This window comes from Astatotilapia calliptera, chromosome 19 (assembly GCF_964374335.1).
Source record: "Astatotilapia calliptera chromosome 19, fAstCal68.1, whole genome shotgun sequence".
Classification (NCBI taxonomy): domain Eukaryota; kingdom Metazoa; phylum Chordata; class Actinopteri; order Cichliformes; family Cichlidae; genus Astatotilapia; species Astatotilapia calliptera.
Genome location: NC_137440.1, coordinates 19621549 through 19642776, shown reverse-complemented (window position 1 = coordinate 19642776; position 21228 = coordinate 19621549). Strand labels below are relative to the sequence as shown.

Below are 21228 nucleotides of genomic sequence, written 5' to 3'. Positions count from 1 at the left end.
GGCAAGCATATACATGGTTTCACTTCTAACCTTTTGCAGGAAACTTTAAAAGTTTAGAGTCCTTAGTGAATCCTCTTGTGTGTGTCCACTTGTAATCCCGCAGAGTTTCAACACTAAATTACTGCATATTTAACTCCTTTTGTTCACTGCGACAAAAGACAATTTTTTTACAGATATAAAAAAAAAAACAAACAAACAATACATTTCAAGAAATGAGTTTCAGATTTAGCCCCAAATCTCTGGATCTTTTTTTTCTTTTTTTTTTTTTTTTCTTTGAAGGGACAAGTTATTTTCACTTTCAGAACACCAGATGTTATTCAAAAGTATTCAAAAACACCACATTAATAAGCTTTTTCTCCAATTCAGGTACACTGAAATTAAAATAAGGCATTTTCTCAACAATTCCAATTTGCAAGTCAAACCTTGATCCCTTACGGGTTTGCAAAAGCAAAATTTTAAAACAAATTTTCAGGTAATATCACAAAAGGAGACTATTTGCCGCTTGTACGTTTCGACCTTCTAGGCAAAAATCCACAAGGAACATCTTGCACGCGTTTCACAAGGGAGAGAGTCGTACAGCTGTTACAAATGACCCCAAAATGACCAGAATTCACACCTTCACACAGACCAATAAGATTGTCACATTAACATAAGATGTCGCAAAAATCATATATTGCTCCACAACGGCTGCGGTAAAATAAAGCTCCAGCTTTAGGACAGCGGGCTAGAAACAAAGAACTCTAAAGAGATGAGAAGCGGATGGTTCCTCTAGTTTTTGGTCAAAGGCTGTTTGACGATGCAGAGAGGCTCAATATCTGTACAGTTTGTCTGTTTTGGTGGGTTTTTTCCCCCTAAAATGGACATTTTCATGGTCACGTTTGCAGTTAAGTACCCTCAAAGCCCTTAAAACATGTTAGAAACACAATTTCTAAACTACACGGGCTTTGATAATGGCATAAGCATCTTAGTCAATGATAAATAATCTTCGTTCTCATCCAATGACACCGATAAGCAAAACAGGCAAAGATCTGTCATCTCCTCCTCTTCACTGCACCACCACTGCTCCCAACAACCCCAACTTATTATTGCTTGCATGTTAATACATACAGTATGGGAAACCATTATCGTTTCTGAAAACGCACAGAAAACTAGAGATTTTTCACAGTTAAGACTCTAGCACAAGTGACAGCAAGGGTCCAAAAAAATGAAAAATAAGAAAGCATGACTGCCTAATATGTATTTTAACCTCCCTCGGGTTATTTCTGCTATAACAAGGACGCACTCCAGTTTGTGGGAAGAGACACAACACGGACATTTGCTGGTGTATTCAGGATGTAGCACAAATTCTTTGGAGTTTCATTCATTAAGCCAAGATGATGGAGCCTGCGGGAATTGTATATATTTTTTTGTAGTTTTTTTTTTTTTTGTACTGTCCCATAGCAGGATGCAATGTCTTCTCTCTCACTCTCACAAACACACACGCACTTATCTGATCCACGCAAACCAATCCAAAGGAAAACACGCACGCACATCTTCGCTGCGCAAAACACAATTGGCACAGATTATCAAAATAAATACCCTGGAAGCTTGGCACTATGCAAAAGAAAACTTCACATTTTCGAAAGAAATCTTATAAAAAACTATTGAATAATCTCAGTCTACTCCACGTTTTCGTTTGCCTCACTATTACTTATATACTATATGCTGATGAAGGTTACACCAGTGTCGTAAACCTCTGAATGACTCAACTACCACTGAAACAATATAGCTCCTATTCAAATAGATTTTTTTTTCCACAAACGTACATCAAAATGAAGTATCTAACATCTATCGGACTATAGATAGTGCTGTTGTCTGGTATGCATCTGCTTATAGTGCCTCTTAACTTTTTTCTCCTCGCTTTTTCTGTAAAATCTGAAACCCTTCTGGGAACAGGTAAGAAGTCTTGTACACCTTCCTTTGTTTTACTTCAACTTCGATGTTTTAGGATCTGTGTGGATGCCTGTCTATGCAGATTACCTCACAGGTGTCCCTCCAGGATGCTGGTGACAGCCTGGTCCAATGACGGGCCTGACGTGGCCCTTGTCGGGGCTGCAGAGGGGCCCTGCAGGCGCTGAAGCTCCAGTATGCTGTCGATGGCACTCTGTAGATGTTCACTGAGCATGTTGTCCTCTTGGAAAGGCGGAGGCGGCGGGCTGAACCGCTGCTCGGCCCGAGGGGACGCATCCACCCTGAAACATTTCAGTTTTGGAGCGCTGACGTCTCTGGGAGGCAACTCAAAGCGCACATCCTGCGGCTCTGGCATAGAAAGAGGATTTGGGACTTTTTTTACGGACGTGGGTGCTGTCTGTGAGACTTGCTCAGCAGTGTTACTGAGCGGAGCTCCGTTGGTCATCTCCTCGTCATGCTCAGGACGCATGGGTTCTCTGTTGGGTGCCTGAGAGTGGCGTTCGTTCACAGTCCCGCCACCGTTGGTCAGCTGCCCCGTGTGGTCCCTTTTGAGTCCCGGGTCGTAGGCCGAGTTGTGGATCACCTTACGAGAGCCTGACTCCTGCTTGATGGTGAGTCTGAGAGCCCCCCGCGAGCTGGAGCGGTAGGTCTTCAGTCCCGGAGGCCTGTCGGACAGTCTGGTCCAGGCTGGGGGAGAAGAGGGGCTGCCAGAGGAGTGGGCATGAGGGGAAGACGCTGACGTAGCCAAAGCTGTCATAAAGGACTCTGGAAAAAGGAAAGTGGAGCTGATTGAACAATATTATCCAGTTTGTCTGGTTTAATTCTACATAGACATGCTGTGAAGATGAAGAATTTTCAGGCATAAAAGTCTAAAGGATCAGATCATAGAGAATAAAAAAATTATCCAAACAAATTTCTCTAATTATGCACAAAGCTGTGCTTTTAGTTGCCTATGCCTTCACCCCCAAAACATAACGTTTTAATCCAGCTATAGAACTGCCAGATTAAAATGCAGCAGTGCGCCTGAAGAGAGCACATGCAAACAGACATGAAACGAATAGTTTGATGTCTTAGTTTTCGTAACAGCTTTCAACAACCTCCTGCCCCTTTTCCAAATGTTTAATTAACATAACTGTTTTTCACCATCATGCTGAGTCTCTCTCAGCACACCCTGCTCCACATTTACACCATTTAATTACTTAACACCTGGGAGCTGCTCTGGAGCAAATATGCAGGTTAAAAGCAGTGCTAATAAGTTTGTTTCACTAATTCATTTTTTCCCTGCCGGTTCAGATTTACTTCAGCACTGGCATCTGCATTTTGGCAAACACCCACCCACACATAGCAAACCTCTTTTTAATAATAGTAACAATAATAGGCGGCGGTACTTCTTTAATCCTGCTGTGACACTGACCCGGGTCTCTGCGGGCTCGCCGTCTGTCCTCCGCTAGAGCGTATCGCTCGGCCTGGAGGAAGAGACGCTCCAGCATTACCATCTCTGCTGAGGGACTCTCCTGCTGTGGAGACAAGTTCAAATCCCCTTAAACACAGACCCAAGCAGTACTGAGAAGATGATTATAGAGAATCAACATCTGAAACTAAGCAAACTGAGTCACTCAACATCCAGACATTGTTTTGGTTTTGAAGCAATACCGCCCCAGAGGAGGTGTCTCACCTGGGCTTCTCTAACTAATAGCTGCCTGTATTTGTTGACCATGTCCTTGGTGCGTTTCAGCAGGAAACCAGACACAGTGTCGAACTCCTGGTCCACTGTGAAGAGGAACATCATTAATAACTCATATGATAAAATAATTACATCCTATTGAGTTATAAAGTAGTTTGGCACTTGTTCTTCCAGATACATTTATGTGCAGGATATGGTTAGGTCAGTAATCAGTCAGCGATCAAGCTAACCTAAATTGAAGTCATCCTGAGTGGGCAGGTGACCAGCGCAGGTGTGGTATGGCAGCAGGTGTCTAACAGCGTCCTTCAGTGTGGAGAAGGCTGGGCCAGTGAGCGGAGCCTGCACTGCTCCATGGTCCAAACAAAGCTGCTGCTGGAACCTGAAGGGTTTAATAAAAACTCTGCGTTAACTTAAACCTACAGTAGTTTATTACAGCACAAAAGAAGTAGGACAAGACACAAAACACAGGTGGAACCATCTAATAGCGTGGGTTTGTTTTTTTTGTTTTGTTTTTTTTTGTTACATTTATCAGCTTCAAGAGCCATGAAAAGTACCAGTTTACAGGAATCTTCATGTTTTATGTTTCATGTTGTGTGGTTTTGGGGCTCAGCTGCAGGAGGAAAGGTGGGGCAGAGCGATTCAGGGAGCAGTGCCAAGTGAGGTGACTGGCACACCTGTTGCACATTTTGCCAATTAACCTCTACCTTTTTATACAGTAGGTGCAGGGCTGACAAGACACACACATATATATGCACCGCAGACATGGGGAGCTGCTGCCAGGCTGTGAACTCTTCAGGGGAGAGACTTTGGGTTATTATGTAGAATCTGAATCCGCTTCACCCACTGGGCAAGCTTTCTGAAGCGTGCAGTATTGAGTTTATGCCGTGTGTGTGCAGTGATGCAAGTAAAGTCTGATGTTTGCTGGTGTGTGTTGTCTATACTGAGGCGAACACACAGGTAGCACAGACAACTGGTAGAATAAAATGTAAACTGTCTCACTTTTAAGTAAAAGCTGCTTATCAAACCTATTTTTTTCAAACCAGATGCTGATAGATGCACTCGGGGCGACTTTAGGTTCAGTATCTTACCCGGGGATACTTCAACATGCAGACTAGTGGAGCTAGGGATTTAAACACGGACCTTCCAAATAGCAGACAACCCGCTTTGGGCCCACAACCGCCCCCCCTCCAGTTTGAATGCAGCTTTTATCAATACACCATTTGGATTCCTCCATCAGCTGAGATACTGGTGTAGATAACTCGTAATTGTCATGTAATCTTATTAAACTCCTCACTTCATATTTAAAGTAGATAAATCAATAACTGAATTTAAAGTGATTTTAAATCAAATTATACAATGTTTTAAAATATGAGGCCTCACACTTCAGTTGGTGTGTACCAACGTAAGATAGCATACTCATCCAATATTCCAAAACCTCATCATCAACAACAAGAGAAGCGACAGAAGTTTCTCTTTGCGTTAACTTCCCATCTTTCCTGTCAATAGCAGAAAATGCTTGTAGAATCACTATTTACTGCACTCTGTTTTCACAATAAGAGTCCAACAAACAAGAAAAAAAAATGCTTCTAAGGAATTATGTACAATCATTATTCTAATGCAGAGGTGTCCAACTCCAGGCCTCAAGGGCCGGTGTCCTGCAGGTTTTAGATGTGTCCTTGATCCAACACAGCTGATTTAAATGGCTAAATTACTTCCTCAGTATGCCCTGAAGTTCTCCAGAGGCCTGGTAATGAACTAATTATGTGATTCAGGTGTGCTGACACAGGGTGAGATCTAAAACCTGCAGGACACAGACCCTCGAGGCCTGGAGTTGGACACCCCTGTTCTAATGATACATGGCCAAAAGTGCATACATCATAATACACACAACATTCATACGTCTGCAATAATTTCCCACTGCATTATATTTTCAACATTTTGCATTTCAGACAGTTTCCTGTTATTCACCAGGAAAAAAATCTGGAAGACACAACAGCGTCTTACATGACGACTTTCAGCAGTACAGAAATGTTCTTAGTTTCTCTTACCTGTGCCTGCGCATTGCTGGTGTGAGCCTCTCCTCTCTCTGCAGCTCCAGAGGACCTGCCAGCTGGCAGACGCACAACATTTTGGACGAGTTAAAAACGACAGACGCGGGTGCATTTTGAAGTCAGTCGTTACACATTTGCAGTATTAAACAAATAATAATTTCAAAGCTTGCCATCTTTTATTCTTTCATTTCAGTACAGAGGAAAAATTATGTATAGTAATTATGAGTAGATTACAGATTTTAATAGCACCAAACCTACTAAACACAATATTATCACAAGAAAGAACATCATGAAATGATGAAGGAGCTGGTCAGAACTTGTTTTAGAAACATACCAAGAAATTAATACACTGACAAAATAATTATAATATTAATTGATAATAACAATTACATTTTTTTTTTTAAATTAAATAATAAATCAGACTTCAAGTAATTGGATATTAGCTTTCGCTCACCTTGGTGCTCGTCTGCTGACTTGTCTGGATGGGAGCGCACTCCATGGGAGCAGGGGGCCCCTGGACCCCCTGGGCTGCAGGAGAGGGTGGATGGACATCGAGAGTAAATGCCTTACTCTCCACGGCCAAGGCAGCTGTTGGCTCTGATAGAGGACAGAATTACAAGGATGACAGAAACGGTGGCAGCAATCATAATAATGAATTAACTGGAAATGAAAGATAATAAAAGCGATAGCAATAGTGGGGGCAATAAAAAAAAAAATAAAAAAAAAAGCTAATTAAGAATCATATTATTTATCAACTAGCAGATAACTCACTGTTTTGTGTGTGCTGTTGGACAGCAGAGTCGTCTCCTGCTTTGGAGAGAACTGCAGATGCAGCTGTGGGATTAGGCTGCTGCTGAGGCACCGAGACACTGACAGGCAGAGGGGATTGACTGCTGTGGATTGAAGTATGGTTTGAAGGCTGAGGCTGCGAAACAGATAGTTGGGGCTGTGAAACTGAGGCCTGAGCCTGGGGCAGAGGCTTGGAAACAGATGACTGGATCTGCAACTGGTTGTGGGCAAACAAGGCCTGCGATACCTGTAGCTGATGAGGGACTTCGTACTGAACCAGGGGTTCACTGTGTGGCTGGGAAGCTGTAGTCTGGGGGACTGAATTCTCAGGTCCTGGCAGAGCAATCTGAGGGCCGGTTGGAGGGGAAAAAGTTCTTGCTGCTGGTCTTCCAGTGTCCTGAATCTGAGAGGGGGAGCAGATCAGTGGCGTGTTCTCAGGGTCCGAGTGAAGCGGAGAAACCTCAGCACACTGGTCTGACATCACTGTGCAGGTGTCCTGACCGGAGACTGCATGGGTCTGAGGTTGGGACTCTCTGTCACTGGTGACTGGTGAGGCGAGCGACTCCATTGGCACCACCGGCAGCGCTCCAACCAACAATTCAGAAGTGATCGGGGGACTAAGTGCTTGCTATGGTAGAAAGAATCAGAAAAAACCAGACAAATTAGATCGTTTTATATTATCTTCACCACTGCATCTTTATTGCCTCTATTGTTTTAAGGCAACTTGACATTACAGATCTATACCAGAAGCTCTGCACACATTTTATTTTCATTTATTTAACTTCACTTTTGGCAAGATCGAAAGGGAAAGTTTACAAGATGGTAAAGAGACCTGATGTGATGTCTGTTTAGGAGATGGTGGCACTGAGAAAACGCCAGGAGACTGAGCTGCAGGCCGAAGAGTTGAAGACTCCAAGTTCTCTAAGGTATGAATATTTACAGTTCTTTATAGTTCTTCCTCTGCATCACCAGTGAACGTAACAAACAACAAGCATGCTATATTGCGAGTTCTTTTTGTAATTTGAATCCTATAGTGTTTATGGCCACAATTATGCTAGAAAAGAGGGGTGACTTAGGGGGTCTAGTCCCTCCTTAAAGCAGCAAACTCAAAAATCTAACATTTGACTTTGCACATCTTTAAAAAGGTCGTCTAACTTCTTGGGGGTGGCTGTAGCTCAGGATGTAGAGCAGGTCACCTACTGATCCGAAGGTTGGTGATTCGATCCCCGGCTCCTCCAGTCTGCATGCCAAGTATCCTTGGGCAAGATACCCAAGTTGCTCACCGATGCATCCATCAGTGTGTGAATGTTGTTAGAAAAGCACTCAGTTTAGAGTCGGTGCTTGGGAGAATGGGTGTGATTGGGTGAATGTGGCACATTGTACACAGCGCTTTGAGGACTCCGGGAGAGTAGAAAAGCGCTATATAGGAATCAATCCATTTACTTCTCTCTGTATCGCCTATCTAAGTTCTTCCAGTTTGCCTGAGCCTTAAACTTCACGCAAATCCTTGTTTTTGGTGAGCCTGCTTCCACAGGAAACAGAGGCAAGTCTATCAAATAGCAGCAGCTATTTGAAACATAATCACATACTTGCACCCAGGGCGTGTTATTATAACATAAATTGTTTCTATCAGTGAAACTCCTTTTTTAATACACCATCATTTTGTCCTTTTCTGTAAAGTTTCTGTACTGTAAAGTTAGACCTTAAATTACATTCTACCGTTTAGCTGCCTGTTGCTTATATTTTTACATCCACTTCACTGATGAGAATCAGCACTTTCTTGCTGTCATGTAAATGTAAAATTCGCAGGGGGTTGCTCGAGCTCTGACCTGTTGCAGATGTTGCATAAAGGCCTGGTTCTGACTCATCGAGTGGGTCACCTCCTCTACCACTTGGGTCATATCTGATGGGGGCAACAAGAGTTTGGGCATCTCTGCAGGGTCGGGGGCCAGAGGTGCTTCGGGAGGTGGCTGTAGGACTGTAACCACAGGGGGAGAGGAGGACTGCAGCCCTGCAGAAGTGGTGGGCTGTACAGAGACGTGCTGGAGAGTGTGTCCATAGGGCTGCAGAAGGAGACGTTAGAGTCAGATAAAACTGGGTTGTGTAATTGAGCACAATGACCATCAAGTCTTTATATCAAAGTTATATTATTATTGTGTGGTAATTAAGTTCAGGAACAGATAAAAAAAAGTAAATGTAGCCGTGTAGACTTGGTGTGTTTATGGAGGGAATATTTTCTGAATCTCTGTGGGCAAAATGGGATTTTAGGCATTTTGAGGAATCTCGTGTGTTACTACAGTAAGAAATCAGACAGTTCAAAGTTGTTACTTTATGTTAAAGCAGCTACTCAGTTTTACTTTGTAAGTATCTACACCAAAAGATACTTACAAAAGTGCCTCTACACTCCAGTTACAGCTCACCTGTTGTAGCTGGTGAAAAGTCTCCTCAGAGCTGGTCCTCTCTTCTTGAATAGTTCTCTCTGGCAGCAGGACCACCGAGGCCTGCTGGAGGTTTAGCTGTCCTTCTGTCACTCCTCTCGGAGGAGCTGGGCCCTGGGCAGCAAAAGGCATCCCCTGAACCATTGAGGGGCCATTAACAATTGAGATAGAAGTAAGATCTGGGGGAAGCACCCCTGAACTGTTGATCAAGGTAATGTGGTTTCCAAGAGCAGGACTGTGGACCAGGGTGGCACGTTGCCCCTGCCCTCCTGGAGCATAGGTTCCAGCCAGCTGTGCTGGCATCTGGAAGACAGTAGCAGGTGCTGACTGTAGCTGCAAAGGTCCTGAAAGCACAGTGGCCTGGCGGAGCGCTAGCTGCCCAGCTGCAGTGGTGAACACAGGGCTGAAATTCAGCTGTCTTTGGGGCACAGTTAAGATCTGAGAGCCATCTACAAGCTGCCCAGTGGAGGGGGTCATGCTGTGAACCGATGAGCCTTGGTGACTGGGTGTCAGCAGCGGTCGTGCTGCACTGACAGACTGGGAGATTGTAACAGGAGACTGGCCCGGAAGAAGGAACTGGTTTTGGCCTTGGAATAGTCCCTGAGGCTGCAGCACAAAGGAGCCACCCTGATTGACCAGCTGCAGGCTGACTGGTTTGGGGAGCTGCTGGGTGGGCTGCGGTGGCGGAGCGACAGTCTTTTGGCCCGCTGCTTGAGACAATAGAATGTTTGGTGAGGCAGTCCCAGGGACGAATGTAAGACCAGGAGTGGGCTTCTGCCCAGAGGGCTTGGGGCTAATTTGAACCAGTCTGGGCTGAATGCTGATGGGCAACTTGGGCTGTATAGGATGAGGTGCGCGCTGCAGGACGATGCTCGGTGCTGCTGCTGCTGCTGCTCTCAGGGTTGGAGTTATAAGAGGTCGACTGGCAACGCTCGGCACAGCCTTGTGGATGATCATACTTGAGCCCTGGGCAGGACTTAGAGAAAAGGAGGTCTCTGGAGAAGGAGCAGGAAATACATTTCCAGGTAGTAGCCCCATCAGCTGAGGAGGGGCGGCAGGCTTTAAAGAAGGACATCCAGGCCCGACAGCCAGTAGGGAGGGCTGGGGAGGCTCCACTGCTGCCTGGGTGTCTCTGGGCAATGCCGTGGTCACGGGCAAGGTCACAGATTTAGGAATGAATGGAGCGGTGGGTGGAGAAAGGAGAGGGGCCGGTGAGTACAGGGACAGGCTGTCCCCTGATTGTGCCAGACCTGCTTCCAGAGCCATGGTCTGCTCAGTGATCTCAGCCTCCTGTAGGCTCTGCTGGAGGATATCACATGCCACCTCCGCCTCCTCCTCTTCCTCCACTTCTCTCTTCTCTGCCTCACAAGCTGCCTCCACAGGTGGCTCACCCTGCACCACCTGTGGGTCTTCTCCACCCTCTGGAGATGACAGGAGGGCCTCTTCCAAGAAGGACAGATCCACACATCCAGGCGGAGGCGTGTCTGGGGAGTCCCTGCCATCTCCCAGCAGAGAGACAGGACTCTGGGGGAAGAAGCAGTGGGAGGTAAACAGAAAGGTGCAGACAACAGAGAGAAGAAGCTGAGTGAAAATAGGGGAGAACTGTGTGATTAGCACAAGTTAACAGGAAGCTTTTTCAAGCACAGAAGGGGAGAAAAACATAATTCTCCTGAGGGAAAATGCTGTTTGTTGTGACGCTACTGGCTGTGGATCCAGACACTCACCGGGGCATCTGTGAAGAGGGAGGGCTCCCCAGAGGAGGAGTTAATGAGCAGGTCTTCAGTCTGCAGCTGGTGGAATAAAATCTGCCAATTTTAAGTCGGGCTCATGCAAACGTGCTGAGAAATTCACGCAGTACTACATAACGAGTCCCTTTCACACTCTCTGCGCTCCTCCAGACATCTCTCAGTACCATGTGCCCAGAAATATTTCCAACTCAAATCCATCATTAGCACTATTGATTTTTTTCCCCCATTTGAGTCCCTTTATTAAGTATTTGTTACCTCATTGGTCCCATGAAGGAAGTCGTTCAGGGCTTGGGGGTCACTACAAAGGCAAAGAACAAAAAAATCAGTTAATAACCTTAATTTATTATAATCTATGTACTTTAAATATCTTTGAGACTGTTTTTTTGTTTTTGTTTTTTACCTGCTGTACGATTACAGATCAGAAACTCACCACAAAACATCAAGTAGACAAGTCCCATCTTCATCCTCCATGTCAACTGAAAGGAAGAGGAGGAAACAGTGAACATTTTGAAACTTGATGCAAGCTGCTTGGTTTTAAGGACAGCCCAGCCGGTTAAGTGGCTAAATCTGCTTTTGAACGAGAGATAGTTTGGGTGGACAACATTTGCTGAAACTGACTCAGTAGATGGAGCCGGTGACTGGATACGGGGACAGTAAAACAGTAATTAGTTTATTTGTCCATCACCCACACTTATTTTAATCATCATTCTACTTTTTTTTAGCCTGGAAAAATTATAATTAACAAATTAATGACAAAATCAAAAACTGTAGAAATGAAATGAGGCCACACACTCTTACAATCTATAAAATATGCCAAAAAAACTTGGCTTTGTTACACATAGTTCAGACCATGGCAATTCCTGGTTTTGCGTCTTCCTGCAGAACCAGAGATTAGCTTGTTCAACAATCTGCCTAATAGGTTTTACCCAGGACTTGAACATTGGCTTCTCCTCTGGTAAAAACATTTTCTTTTGCGAATTTAAGCTTCTGCTCTTTGTAAGGCAAGGCAAGGCAAGTTTATTTGTATAGCACAATTCAACAACAAGGTGATTCAAAGTGCTTTACAGAGACATTAGAAACAAGAACAAATAAAAAGCATGATTTAAAATTGATTAAAACAAGCAAATAAACTAACTAACTAATTAACTAACAAACAAACAAACCAGTATATAAAATCAAAACAGATAAAATCAGAACAGTAGATAAAATCAGTAGTTAAATGTAAGTTTTGAAATTTAAGCTTAAAGTGTGGATTTGGTGCTTTATTCAAATGCAGCTGAGAACAGGTGAGTCTTCAACCTGGATTTAAATAAACTGAGTGTTTCAGCTGATCTGAGGCTTTCTGGGAGTTTGTTCCAGATATAAGGAGCATAAAAGCTGAATGCAGCTTCTCCGTGTCTGGTTCTGACTCTGGGAACTGATAAAAGACCGGATCCAGATGACCTGAGGGATCTGGAAGGTTCATACTGGGTCAGGAGGTCATTGATGTATTTTGGTCCTAAACCATTCAGAGCTTTATAGGCCAGCATCAGAACTTTAAAGTCTATCCTCTGACGGACAGGCAGCCAGTGTAAGGACCTCAGAGCTGGACTGATGTGGTCCACTTTTTTGGTCTTAGTGAGGACTCGAGCAGCAGAGTTCTGAATGAGCTGTAGTTGTCTGACTGATTTTTTTAGGTAGACCTGTAAAGATGCTGTTACAGTAATCAAGCCTACTAAAGATGAATGCATGGACTAGTTTTTCCAGGTCCTGTTGAGACATCAGATCTTTTATCCTTGATATATTCTTGAGGTGATAGTAAGCTGACTTTGTTATTGTCTTAATGTGTTTTTCTAAGTTTAGGTCTGCATCCATCACTACACCCAAATTTCTCGCCTGGTTTGTGGTTTTTAGATGTATAGATTGAAGTTCTCTAGTGACCTGTAATCGTTTTTCTTTGGCGCCAAAGACTATTACCTCAGTTTTGTTTTTGTTTAGCTGGAGAAAATTGTGGCACAACCAGTCATTGATTTCCTCAATGCATTTACCAAGAGCCTGTACAGGGCCTCGGTCTCCTGGTGACATTGTGATATATATTTGTGTGTCATCTGCATAGCTGTGATAGTTTATTTTGTTGTTGTTTATAATCTGTGCCAGTGGGAGCATGTAGATGTTAAACAGAAGGGGTCCCAAGATGGAACCTTGGGGAACTCCACATGTGATACTTGTCTGCTCAGATGTGAAGTTACCTATTGATACAAAGTATTTCCTGTTTTCTAAGTATGTTTTGAACCAGTTTAGTACAGTTCCTGAAAGACCTGTCCAGTTCTCCAGTCGTTTGAGTAATATGTTGTGGTCAACTGTATCAAATGCTGCACTGAGATCCAGTAAAACTAGGACTGACATTTTTCCACTGTCTGTATTCAGACATATGTCATTAAACACTTTGGTCAGAGCAGTTTCAGTGCTGTGGTTCTGTCTAAAACCTGACTGGAAGGCATCGTAGCAATTATTCTGTTTTAAGAAGTAACTGAGCTGTTGAGAAACTGCTTTTTCAATGATCTTACTTAAAAACGGGAGATTTGAGATCGGCCTGTAGTTGTTCATTTGTGTCTTGTCAAGATTGTCCTTTTTCAGTATAGGTTTGATTACAGCAGTTTTTAGTGATTCTGGAAACACACCTGATAATAAAGAAAAGTTGACGATCTGTAACAGGTCTGACTCTAAAGTCTTTGAGACCTTTTTGAAAAAACTTGTTGGCAGGACATCTAAACAGCAGGAGGAGGAGTTCAGTTGACCTAAGATGTCCTCCAGGTCTTTGCTGTTAATAGGTTGAAACTGTTTCATGGTGTTTAAACAGTTTTTTGGTGGACACAGTACATATCCTGGATCTGCTGTTGATGTACCAATTGCTTGTCTAATTTTTTGGATTTTTTCAGTGAAGAATTTGGCAAAGTCATTGCAGGCCATGGTCGAATGAAGTTCAGCTGCCACTGACACAGGAGGGTTTGTTAGCCTGTCAACTGTAGAAAATAAGACCCGAGCATTATGGCTGTTTTTAGTGATGATGTCAGAGAAGTAGGACCTCCTTGCATTCCTCAGTTGTAAATTATAATTGTGAAGTTTCTCTTTATAAATGTCATAATGAACCTGGAGGTTTGTTTTTCTCCATCTGCGCTCAGCTTTCCTACACTCTCTTTTTTCATTTTTCACCAGTGTGGAGTTTCTCCATGGAGACTTTTTCCTTCCAGAGATAACCTTCACCTTAATGGGAGCAATAGTGTCCATTACATTTAACATGTTAGCATTGAAGCTATTGACGAGCTCATTGACTGACCCTCTGGGCAGGTCAGGTGTTAATGGGAAGACCTGGTTAAAAATTGCACTACTGTGTTCAGTTATACACCGTTTTGTGATCACTGTTGTTGATATATTTGTGTGGGCTGAGATTTTACTTTCAAAGAAAACACAGTAATGATCAGACAGGCCCACATCAGACACAGTAACCTTTGAAATGCTCAGGCCTTTGGAGATCAGTAGGTCAAGAGTGTGTCCTCTATTATGTGTGGCCTCTGTTACATGCTGAGTCAGCCCAAAGTTGCCCAGAGTGTTACTCAGGTCTTTAGTCCCTTTGTCCTGAGGGTTGTCCACATGAATGTTAAAATCCCCAACAATAATTACACAGTCAAAATCAACACAGATCACAGACAGCAGTTCACTGAGGTCATTAAAAAAGTCTGTGCAGTATTTGGGAGGCCTGTAAACATTAAGAAACACAACTTTGGATGGGGCCTTCAGCTGTAAAGCCACATATTCAAAAGACTGAAAACTTCCAGGAGATAGCTGCTTACATTGAAATGATTCATTAAATAAGACAGCAACCCCTCCTCCTCTCCTGCTCGCCCTGACCTCACTGATAAAACTGTAGTTAGGAGGGGTCGTCTCGATGAGAACAGCTCCACTGTTACTTTGGTCCAACCAAGTTTCAGTTAAAAACATAAAATCAAGGCTGTGCTCAGTGATTAAATCATTAATTAAAAATGTTTTCCCAGCTAGAGATCTAATGTTTAATAAAGCCAACTTAAGTGTTTTAGAGGTATTACTTGTCCCCTCGTGTTTGGGAGCAGTCTGTGGCACACAAGGTATGTTTACTATATTTAAAGATCTTTTAGAGTGCAGCTCTCTGTGTTTTGACCAGGCCACATGTCTCCTGTCACCTAAAAGTACAGAAATTTTAAAACCTTCTAGTAAACAGGGTCCCAGCTTCTCCTGGGAAAAGTCATCACTGCCATAATCCTCACAGCCCGGACCCTTCACACATCACGCATCAGACTGCGGAGACAGGGCATGAAGAGGAACTAAGGGGGGCGAGGCTGGGCAATGTGACTTCGATTGCTCTGTTGAGGGTGGGGCTCGATGGCGAACCTTTGGCCGCTCTGGTGGGGGGTTTATGGGGGACAAAAAGGGATTGGGACGGGGGGTAGATCTGAGCCCAGCATTGACCCGCTCCATCATCACCTCAGTGAATTTCAGGTGTGGGGAGGAGGGAGAAAGGGAGGGGGAGGAGGGTGATGGCCTGTCAGGGGTTTGGGGGACTGGGGAAGGTCGTGGTCCCTTGTCCTGGTCGTTGGTGTTGTTGAGAGAGTTGGAGGCAAATAGGGACCCCTCTTCTTGCCTTAGATGTCTCTCCTTTCTGAGGCTCTTCCTCAGATGCCATGGATGTCTCTCCTTTCTGAGGCTCTTCCCGGGTGGGGGCAAATGGAGCTCCTCTTCAAGGTTTCTGCTGGGTTTTGTCTGTTCTTGGAGTTCTGTTTGTTCCTCTTTATGAGATAACTCCTCGTTTATCTCAGCCTTGGCACCAAGCACGGATGGATGACGTATGAAATAAAACAAGTTGGAGGTGAACAGTTTCACCCCTGACTTGTTAAAATTAAATCCATTTGCTTTGAACAGATGCCTGCGTTCCCAAAAAATATTAAAGTTGTCGATAAAGTGCACTGAGTGGTCAGCACATGCTGATATAAGCCATTTATTCAGTGTAAACAACCTGCTGAATCTCTCGTCTCCTCCTCTGACCGGCGGTACAGGTCCACTGATGAATACAGCTGCATTCAGAGAGTTTACAGTATTTAATAATCCAGTAAAGTCCCGTTTCAGAACCTCCGACTGTTGTTTGGACACATCGTTTGACCCTGTATGCAGAACAATGTTTGTCACAGTTGGATATTCATCTGCAATTTGAAGAATTCTCTCCTTCAGGTTGTTGACCATATCGTTAGGAAAGCAGAGGACTTTAGTGTTCTTACCGCACATCCTTTGTACATCCTTTACGGCAGAGTCACCCACAATCAGAGTTTCAGGCCTAGCCTTTAGCTTTCCCTGTGGCCTTTCACTTTTTAACAGATTTTCAGACCTTATTTCGCTGCTTTTAGATGGATGGTTGTCCGATATAGATCCAGGGTCCTTTGATAGTGGAGCAAATCTGTTCTGCAGTTTCACATTCAGTTGTTTTGGAGGTTTGTTGTTAACCTTCCTATTCACGGTTGTCCAGTCCTGTTTCCTCCCGTATACAGGGGTAGAAGAGCTTCTCTGTCTCGTAGGAAGTGAAGGCCAGTCGGTTTCAGAGATTTCAGCTCGCTGTGCCCTGCCTGTGATACGTCCTCCCCCTTCCAGGAGACATGATTTATGTCTTGGTTTTGCACCAAGACAGTCTAAGGGGGGATTATCACTTGAGGATTTATAATAATGCACAGAGTCTACTTTCTTGGTCATGTTATCTGTGCTCCTTAGCTGTGTACTAGCTTGCTCATCGCCATTGTTTTGAATCAAAGGCAAGGTTGTTTCATTTCCACACAGTCCATTTACCTCCACGTTTACTTCTAAGCGATGAATTTTTGTCTCCAGTACTGCAATCTTCTGCAGGAGGCTGTGGTAGTCATCTGTGGAGAGGGAAGGCATCTTGTTGCTAGTTAGCCTAGCGGTTAGCACCTTTCCAGGCTATTGAGGCTGCTCGGTGCCCAGACGCTGTAATCAGGCTTCAGCTGTGTCTAGGCCACAGACACACGGAGCGCTGAGGACAAGGTAACCATAAAATGTTGCTGTTTCTGTTAAGAACACTCTAGTCCTAATGATCTACAAGTGTCCAGAAGTTATCACACGGAAAAAAGGGAAAAAATCAGCATAAAAATCAATAAAAATCAATATAAGAAGCAAAGCATTCAAGAGCAAAGAGATGAAGCTAAACTTCTAAGAACCTCTCTACTACAAAACAATATTCCTGCTCTCAGTTTGCAAACCCAACCAAGTAAAGTTGCTTCATATTCCCATGTGCATTATTTATCTGAATTTAAAGATATTTTAAATCATTTTGTTAACGCTTGCTTCGGTATTGTTCTCCATACTGTGCGAAAGTCTCAAGCCACCCCTCATTTCTTCATATTTTAAGAGGAAAATTCGAATTAGGTGCAGTGAATTATTGAAATGTGGAAATATGTCACTATTTAGTATAATCACCTTTATCTTTCAATAATCTGAGGCAAGCTTTCTCTAAGCAGTCTTCAGAAATAGTCCTCGGGGCTTCTTGCAGGACATTCAGAGATCTTCTTTGGATGTCGGTTCCCTTTTGTCCCATTCTCTGTCCCACACTGCTTCAGTATCTGGGCTCTAGGGAAGTCAGTCCATCGCTGTGTTTTTTTTTCCTATCCAGATATGCTTCTGCTGGATTGTCAGTGTGTGTTTGTGTTTCCAGAAGCTGGAAACTGATGGTGCTTTTCTGCATTTAAAATTTTGACAAGATCTCCAACACCACTGGCTGAAAGGCAGCCCCAAACCATGGAGAGCCTCCACACTGTTTTAAAGATGTATCTCTGTCCTGATTTCCTCTGTACATTTTTGTTTTTTACTCCAATTCCTGTGTAATTTGGCATTATTCAGTATTACATCCCTGTTTCCCTTTCTCTGAGACCATTTCTGGTAAGGTTTCAGTGAACAATAGATGGATCAACTGAAGGGATGCATCTCTCAGGTCCTAAATCAGGTATTTGCTAAAATTGTTCCTACTCTTAAGCAACTTCATGGACTGTTTGTGTGCTGTAGATTGTCTTTTAGGTCTGCCATTTCTTCCTTTTTCCTCCACTTGTTCAGTTTCCTCCAATTTTTTTAAAGAACACTCTGCACAGCATGCTGAGGTTTGCCAGGTTTTCAGTTTTATGCCTGTCAATTTGTGTTATCCTTGATTTTATTTTTTATAGATTCAAATAAAGAAACAAATGAGTTCAATTAACAAATATTTCTTTTTATAAATTTGAAGGAGTAAAAGTGTCACATGTTTCACAGGGAAACGTGAAAAAACTGAATCCAGAAATCTATCTTGATCTCAAAACGAGAATTATTGGGCCATTTTATAGTCCTGATGTAAAACATGAGCACTGGATGTATCTCACCCATATACCATATATAAGAGGAACCTACTTCATATGTGAGAGGCCCCATACAGAGCGGTCGAGCTGAGTTCTGGTGGTGGCCTCATGGGAAGTCGTGGTCGGGCATCAGTGTCTGGAGGCGGGTGGATGCCAGGCCGAGGCGGCGGGACGGAGACGAGACCTCCCTCTGCTGGGGCATCGCTGCGTCTCACGGTGCGGGTAGCCGGTGAAGATGCTGTACGCAAGGAGGGGAGGGGGGGCACAAACAGACCACCACATGCTGTCAGGTCACTTGAGGTTATCAGCAGCCAAAACACATTCTCATCTGAACGCTGAGACATAAGATCAATATATGATTCATCAGTTTCTTCTCAGCTGTGGGCAGTGCTGGTGTGATTTTTGTAGCAGACACCTGGGAGACTGGACCAAATCTGCACTAACAATAGTGTAATACACACATATATATTTTACTATCGATTATGCCCGAGGCTGATGAGGAAAATGGAAGCTATTGTTGTGGCGCTCACAGACGTGAGAGGCAGATCTGAGCGCCTCAGCTGTAAATAGACGGCTCCCCCTGCGCCTTGGATGTGACTTGTCCTCTCCTCATGGCTGAAAAGGGAAGCAATGTGGAAAAGCTCGGCGCAGAGCAAGCCAATTATAACATTACTCACTGCCTTGCGCTCAATTTCCCGGGGAGGTCCCTCAAAAAGACAAGACAAGCCTCCCTCTCCGATTCCGCTGACATATTTTTGTTTACAACAAGAGACAACCGCATTAACACCCTCAAGGTACCGCATCGCCCAATGAAATCCAGGCAAACGACACTCATCTAAAGCTGCAGCGGCAAGTGCCATGCTATTCTCTTGGATTCTGTGATGCATTTATAGGTTACGTAAGGTGAATGTGTGTTCATGTGAAATTAATGTCCCAAACGATGCTGGATGCAGAGCCGCTGGTTTCCCCTTACGGTATATATTTTTTTAATTTATTTTTAGAAAAATATATATATAATTTTTCCTCTCTCCCCCCCACCCCCTGAGTGGGACCACGGCAGCTGACGCCTGCTGTAAATCATATCGCGGTAACAAAAGATGCCGTGTGTTAAAATATCATCTCCGCGCAGCCAGCCTCGAGCGATCCCCTTATGGTTGTGCCATTAGAGTTAATTCCGCAATTCAAAAAAAACAACCAAGAGAGGGAAAAAAACTCACCCCTTCTTTGTGGTTTATTGTCCTGTCAAGCGGGCCTCTGCGCCATCGATTCTCACTCAGTGGTCTTTTCAGATGCTAAAAGGAGGAGAGGGGGTGGCGGTGGATGGGGTAGGGTAGGGTGGGATGGAGGTGGGAAGGAGGAGGGGTGCGGATGGGGGGTACCGGGGTGGGTGTGAGAAACAGACTGGGAGAGCCGATCACAGCACAAAGGTGGAGAGGAGGAAAATACAGCTGAGAGGAGACAAGTATCCAGATTCAGCGGCGCGACTGCGGGAGGAGGCTGACCGCGCTGTGCGCTCCGCCAGGCGGCAGACGCTTCAGATGTGTCTGCGCTTCACCGCGGAGCTCCCTCATCCCGATTACTGAGGCTTTTCTTGCATTATATGCATCTTTTAGTCACTCGCTTCTGATATTTGTAATACATTTGTAGGTCACAATTGTAAAGAAAAAGAAAATCAATGTTTGGACATGCCATGTGCTACCTAAAGGAGGAAGACATAACTACGGGAAAGTAAAGCAAGCTGCATTCGTGTAGGACTTTATGGTGTTAAGGAAGAAGAAAGTACAACAAGTGCTAACAGAAGATGAGAAAACATTAGCAAATAATGCTTATAAATAAAATGACTGAGGAAATAGTTTTTCGTTTTTTAAAACTATTTCTGCTGCAAAGAGGGTTGCTTAATCACGCACTGTTCAAGAGATCAAGAGAGGAGAAAGTGGAAAAAATGAGGGGAAAAAAGAGAAAGGAAATTAAAGAAGGTGGAAAAAGATTGAATGTAGGCCACATATAACCAGAAATAAGAAAGAAAAAAAAGAAGTCTGCTTAAGTATGATCCATGGAAAAACACACACATACACAAAGAGTTATTTGTCTGTGAAATGAGGGATAACTCCAAAGCAAACTAACATAATTAGTCACAGTTTTCAAAAGTTATGCACTAAACTGCCAAAGGAGAATGAGTGTAAGGGGAAAAAATATCAGTGAAGAAGGAAGCTTTTTCTTCGAAACCGTATCCCCATTTATTCTGAAAGGATACCAAACTGTTTACCACTGGACCGAGTCATTAAGGAGCTAATTACAGAGTGCAGCAAGAGTCTGTTTAACTTAAGTCTACGAGATGGTAGCGATACCTGCTGTGATGTATAGCTTGTAGACGGTGCTGACAAAAAAGATAAGAGGGCAGAGGTGAAGGTGCTTAAAATTTTCATTTGGAGTGAACAGAATGGGCAAGATTAGAAATGAGTACATCAGACGGACAGCTCAGGCTGAGAAGTAGGAGACAAAGTTAGACAGACAATACTGGACATAGGATGTTGAAGGTGGATGTCAGGCAGGAGAAAAAGCAGAAGACCACAGAGAAGATTCACAGATGTAGTGGAGGAGGACATGGAGAGGGTTGGTGTGACTGAAGAGGATGCTGGATAATGTGAGATGGAGGCTCTATTAAGGCTGAAAAATAACTCCAAGCTATTCATTAATTCAGTCCCTGCATCTAGTTGGGCCAAGTCTCACCTCTAATAATAATAACAAAGAAAAAAAAATCATGTAAATCAGTCCGTACTTTTTGAAACCCCCTTTTTTAAACACAGAGCTTATTTGCTTTTGTATTGTTGAGCCAAAACTGGAAGCCTCACAACGTGCAGGACTGAAAGGCAAATTATCATTCTCAGCAGCACGTTTCTACATTTGACAAATTGATAGCAGAAGGGAGAGGGGCAGAATAAATAGTGCAGAAAATGAGGAACAAGGCAGTAAAAGAACGCAATTACAAAAAAGAATAATGTAAACAGAAAAGCAGCGGCAAAAAGGGGAAAACTTCACGAGTACTTTAAAGTCAATCACTATTAGCACTTTTCTACAGCTGACATGCTGTTCAAGAGGGAGTGTAGATGAAAGACACATAAAACTAGTAAGAAAACAAAAAATTCCACTAAAGGAAATACAACAGAGATA

The 21228-nt window shown here is 43.6% G+C and overlaps 1 protein-coding gene across 3 annotated transcripts; it reads right to left on the bottom strand.

Moving 5' to 3' along the window:
• Nucleotides 1–1872: 1872 nt before the first annotated feature.
• LOC113011995 (BRD4-interacting chromatin-remodeling complex-associated protein) lies at nt 1873–19581 on the bottom strand. 3 transcript variants are annotated; one of them, XM_026151921.2, is made up of 15 exons: nt 19275–19581; nt 18110–18295; nt 11091–11136; nt 10916–10958; nt 10637–10702; nt 8895–10436; nt 8304–8537; nt 6722–7102; nt 6457–6610; nt 6140–6282; nt 5683–5744; nt 3865–4013; nt 3626–3720; nt 3365–3467; nt 1873–2715 (listed from the first exon to the last, which is right to left on the bottom strand). In XM_026151921.2, exons 3-15 carry the CDS (start codon nt 11129–11131, stop codon nt 2021–2023), a joined length of 3708 nt encoding a protein of 1235 aa, XP_026007706.2. In that variant the 5' UTR covers nt 11132–11136; nt 18110–18295; nt 19275–19581; the 3' UTR covers nt 1873–2020. The 3 variants fall into 3 exon arrangements, with proteins under 3 accessions (XP_026007706.2, XP_026007703.2, XP_026007705.2); XM_026151918.2 differs by having other exon boundaries at nt 6457–7102; XM_026151920.2 differs by lacking the exon at nt 10637–10702 and having other exon boundaries at nt 6457–7102; nt 19275–19404.
• Between the last annotated feature and the right edge of the window lie 1647 nt (nt 19582–21228).

What these genes read in the sequence shown, in the direction of transcription:
- LOC113011995 (XM_026151918.2), bottom strand. Translation starts at nt 11,131, where the DNA reads ATGGAGGATGAAGATGGGACTTGTCTACTTGATGTTTTGTG. An exon ending in TCCTTCATGGGACCAATGAG is followed by an intron (nt 10,703 to 10,915) that starts GTAACAAATACT and finishes TTATTCCACCAG; the next exon opens with CTGCAGACTGAAGACCTGCT. An exon ending in CTTTTCACCAGCTACAACAG is followed by an intron (nt 8,538 to 8,894) that starts GTGAGCTGTAAC and finishes CTCCTTCTGCAG; the next exon opens with CCCTATGGACACACTCTCCA.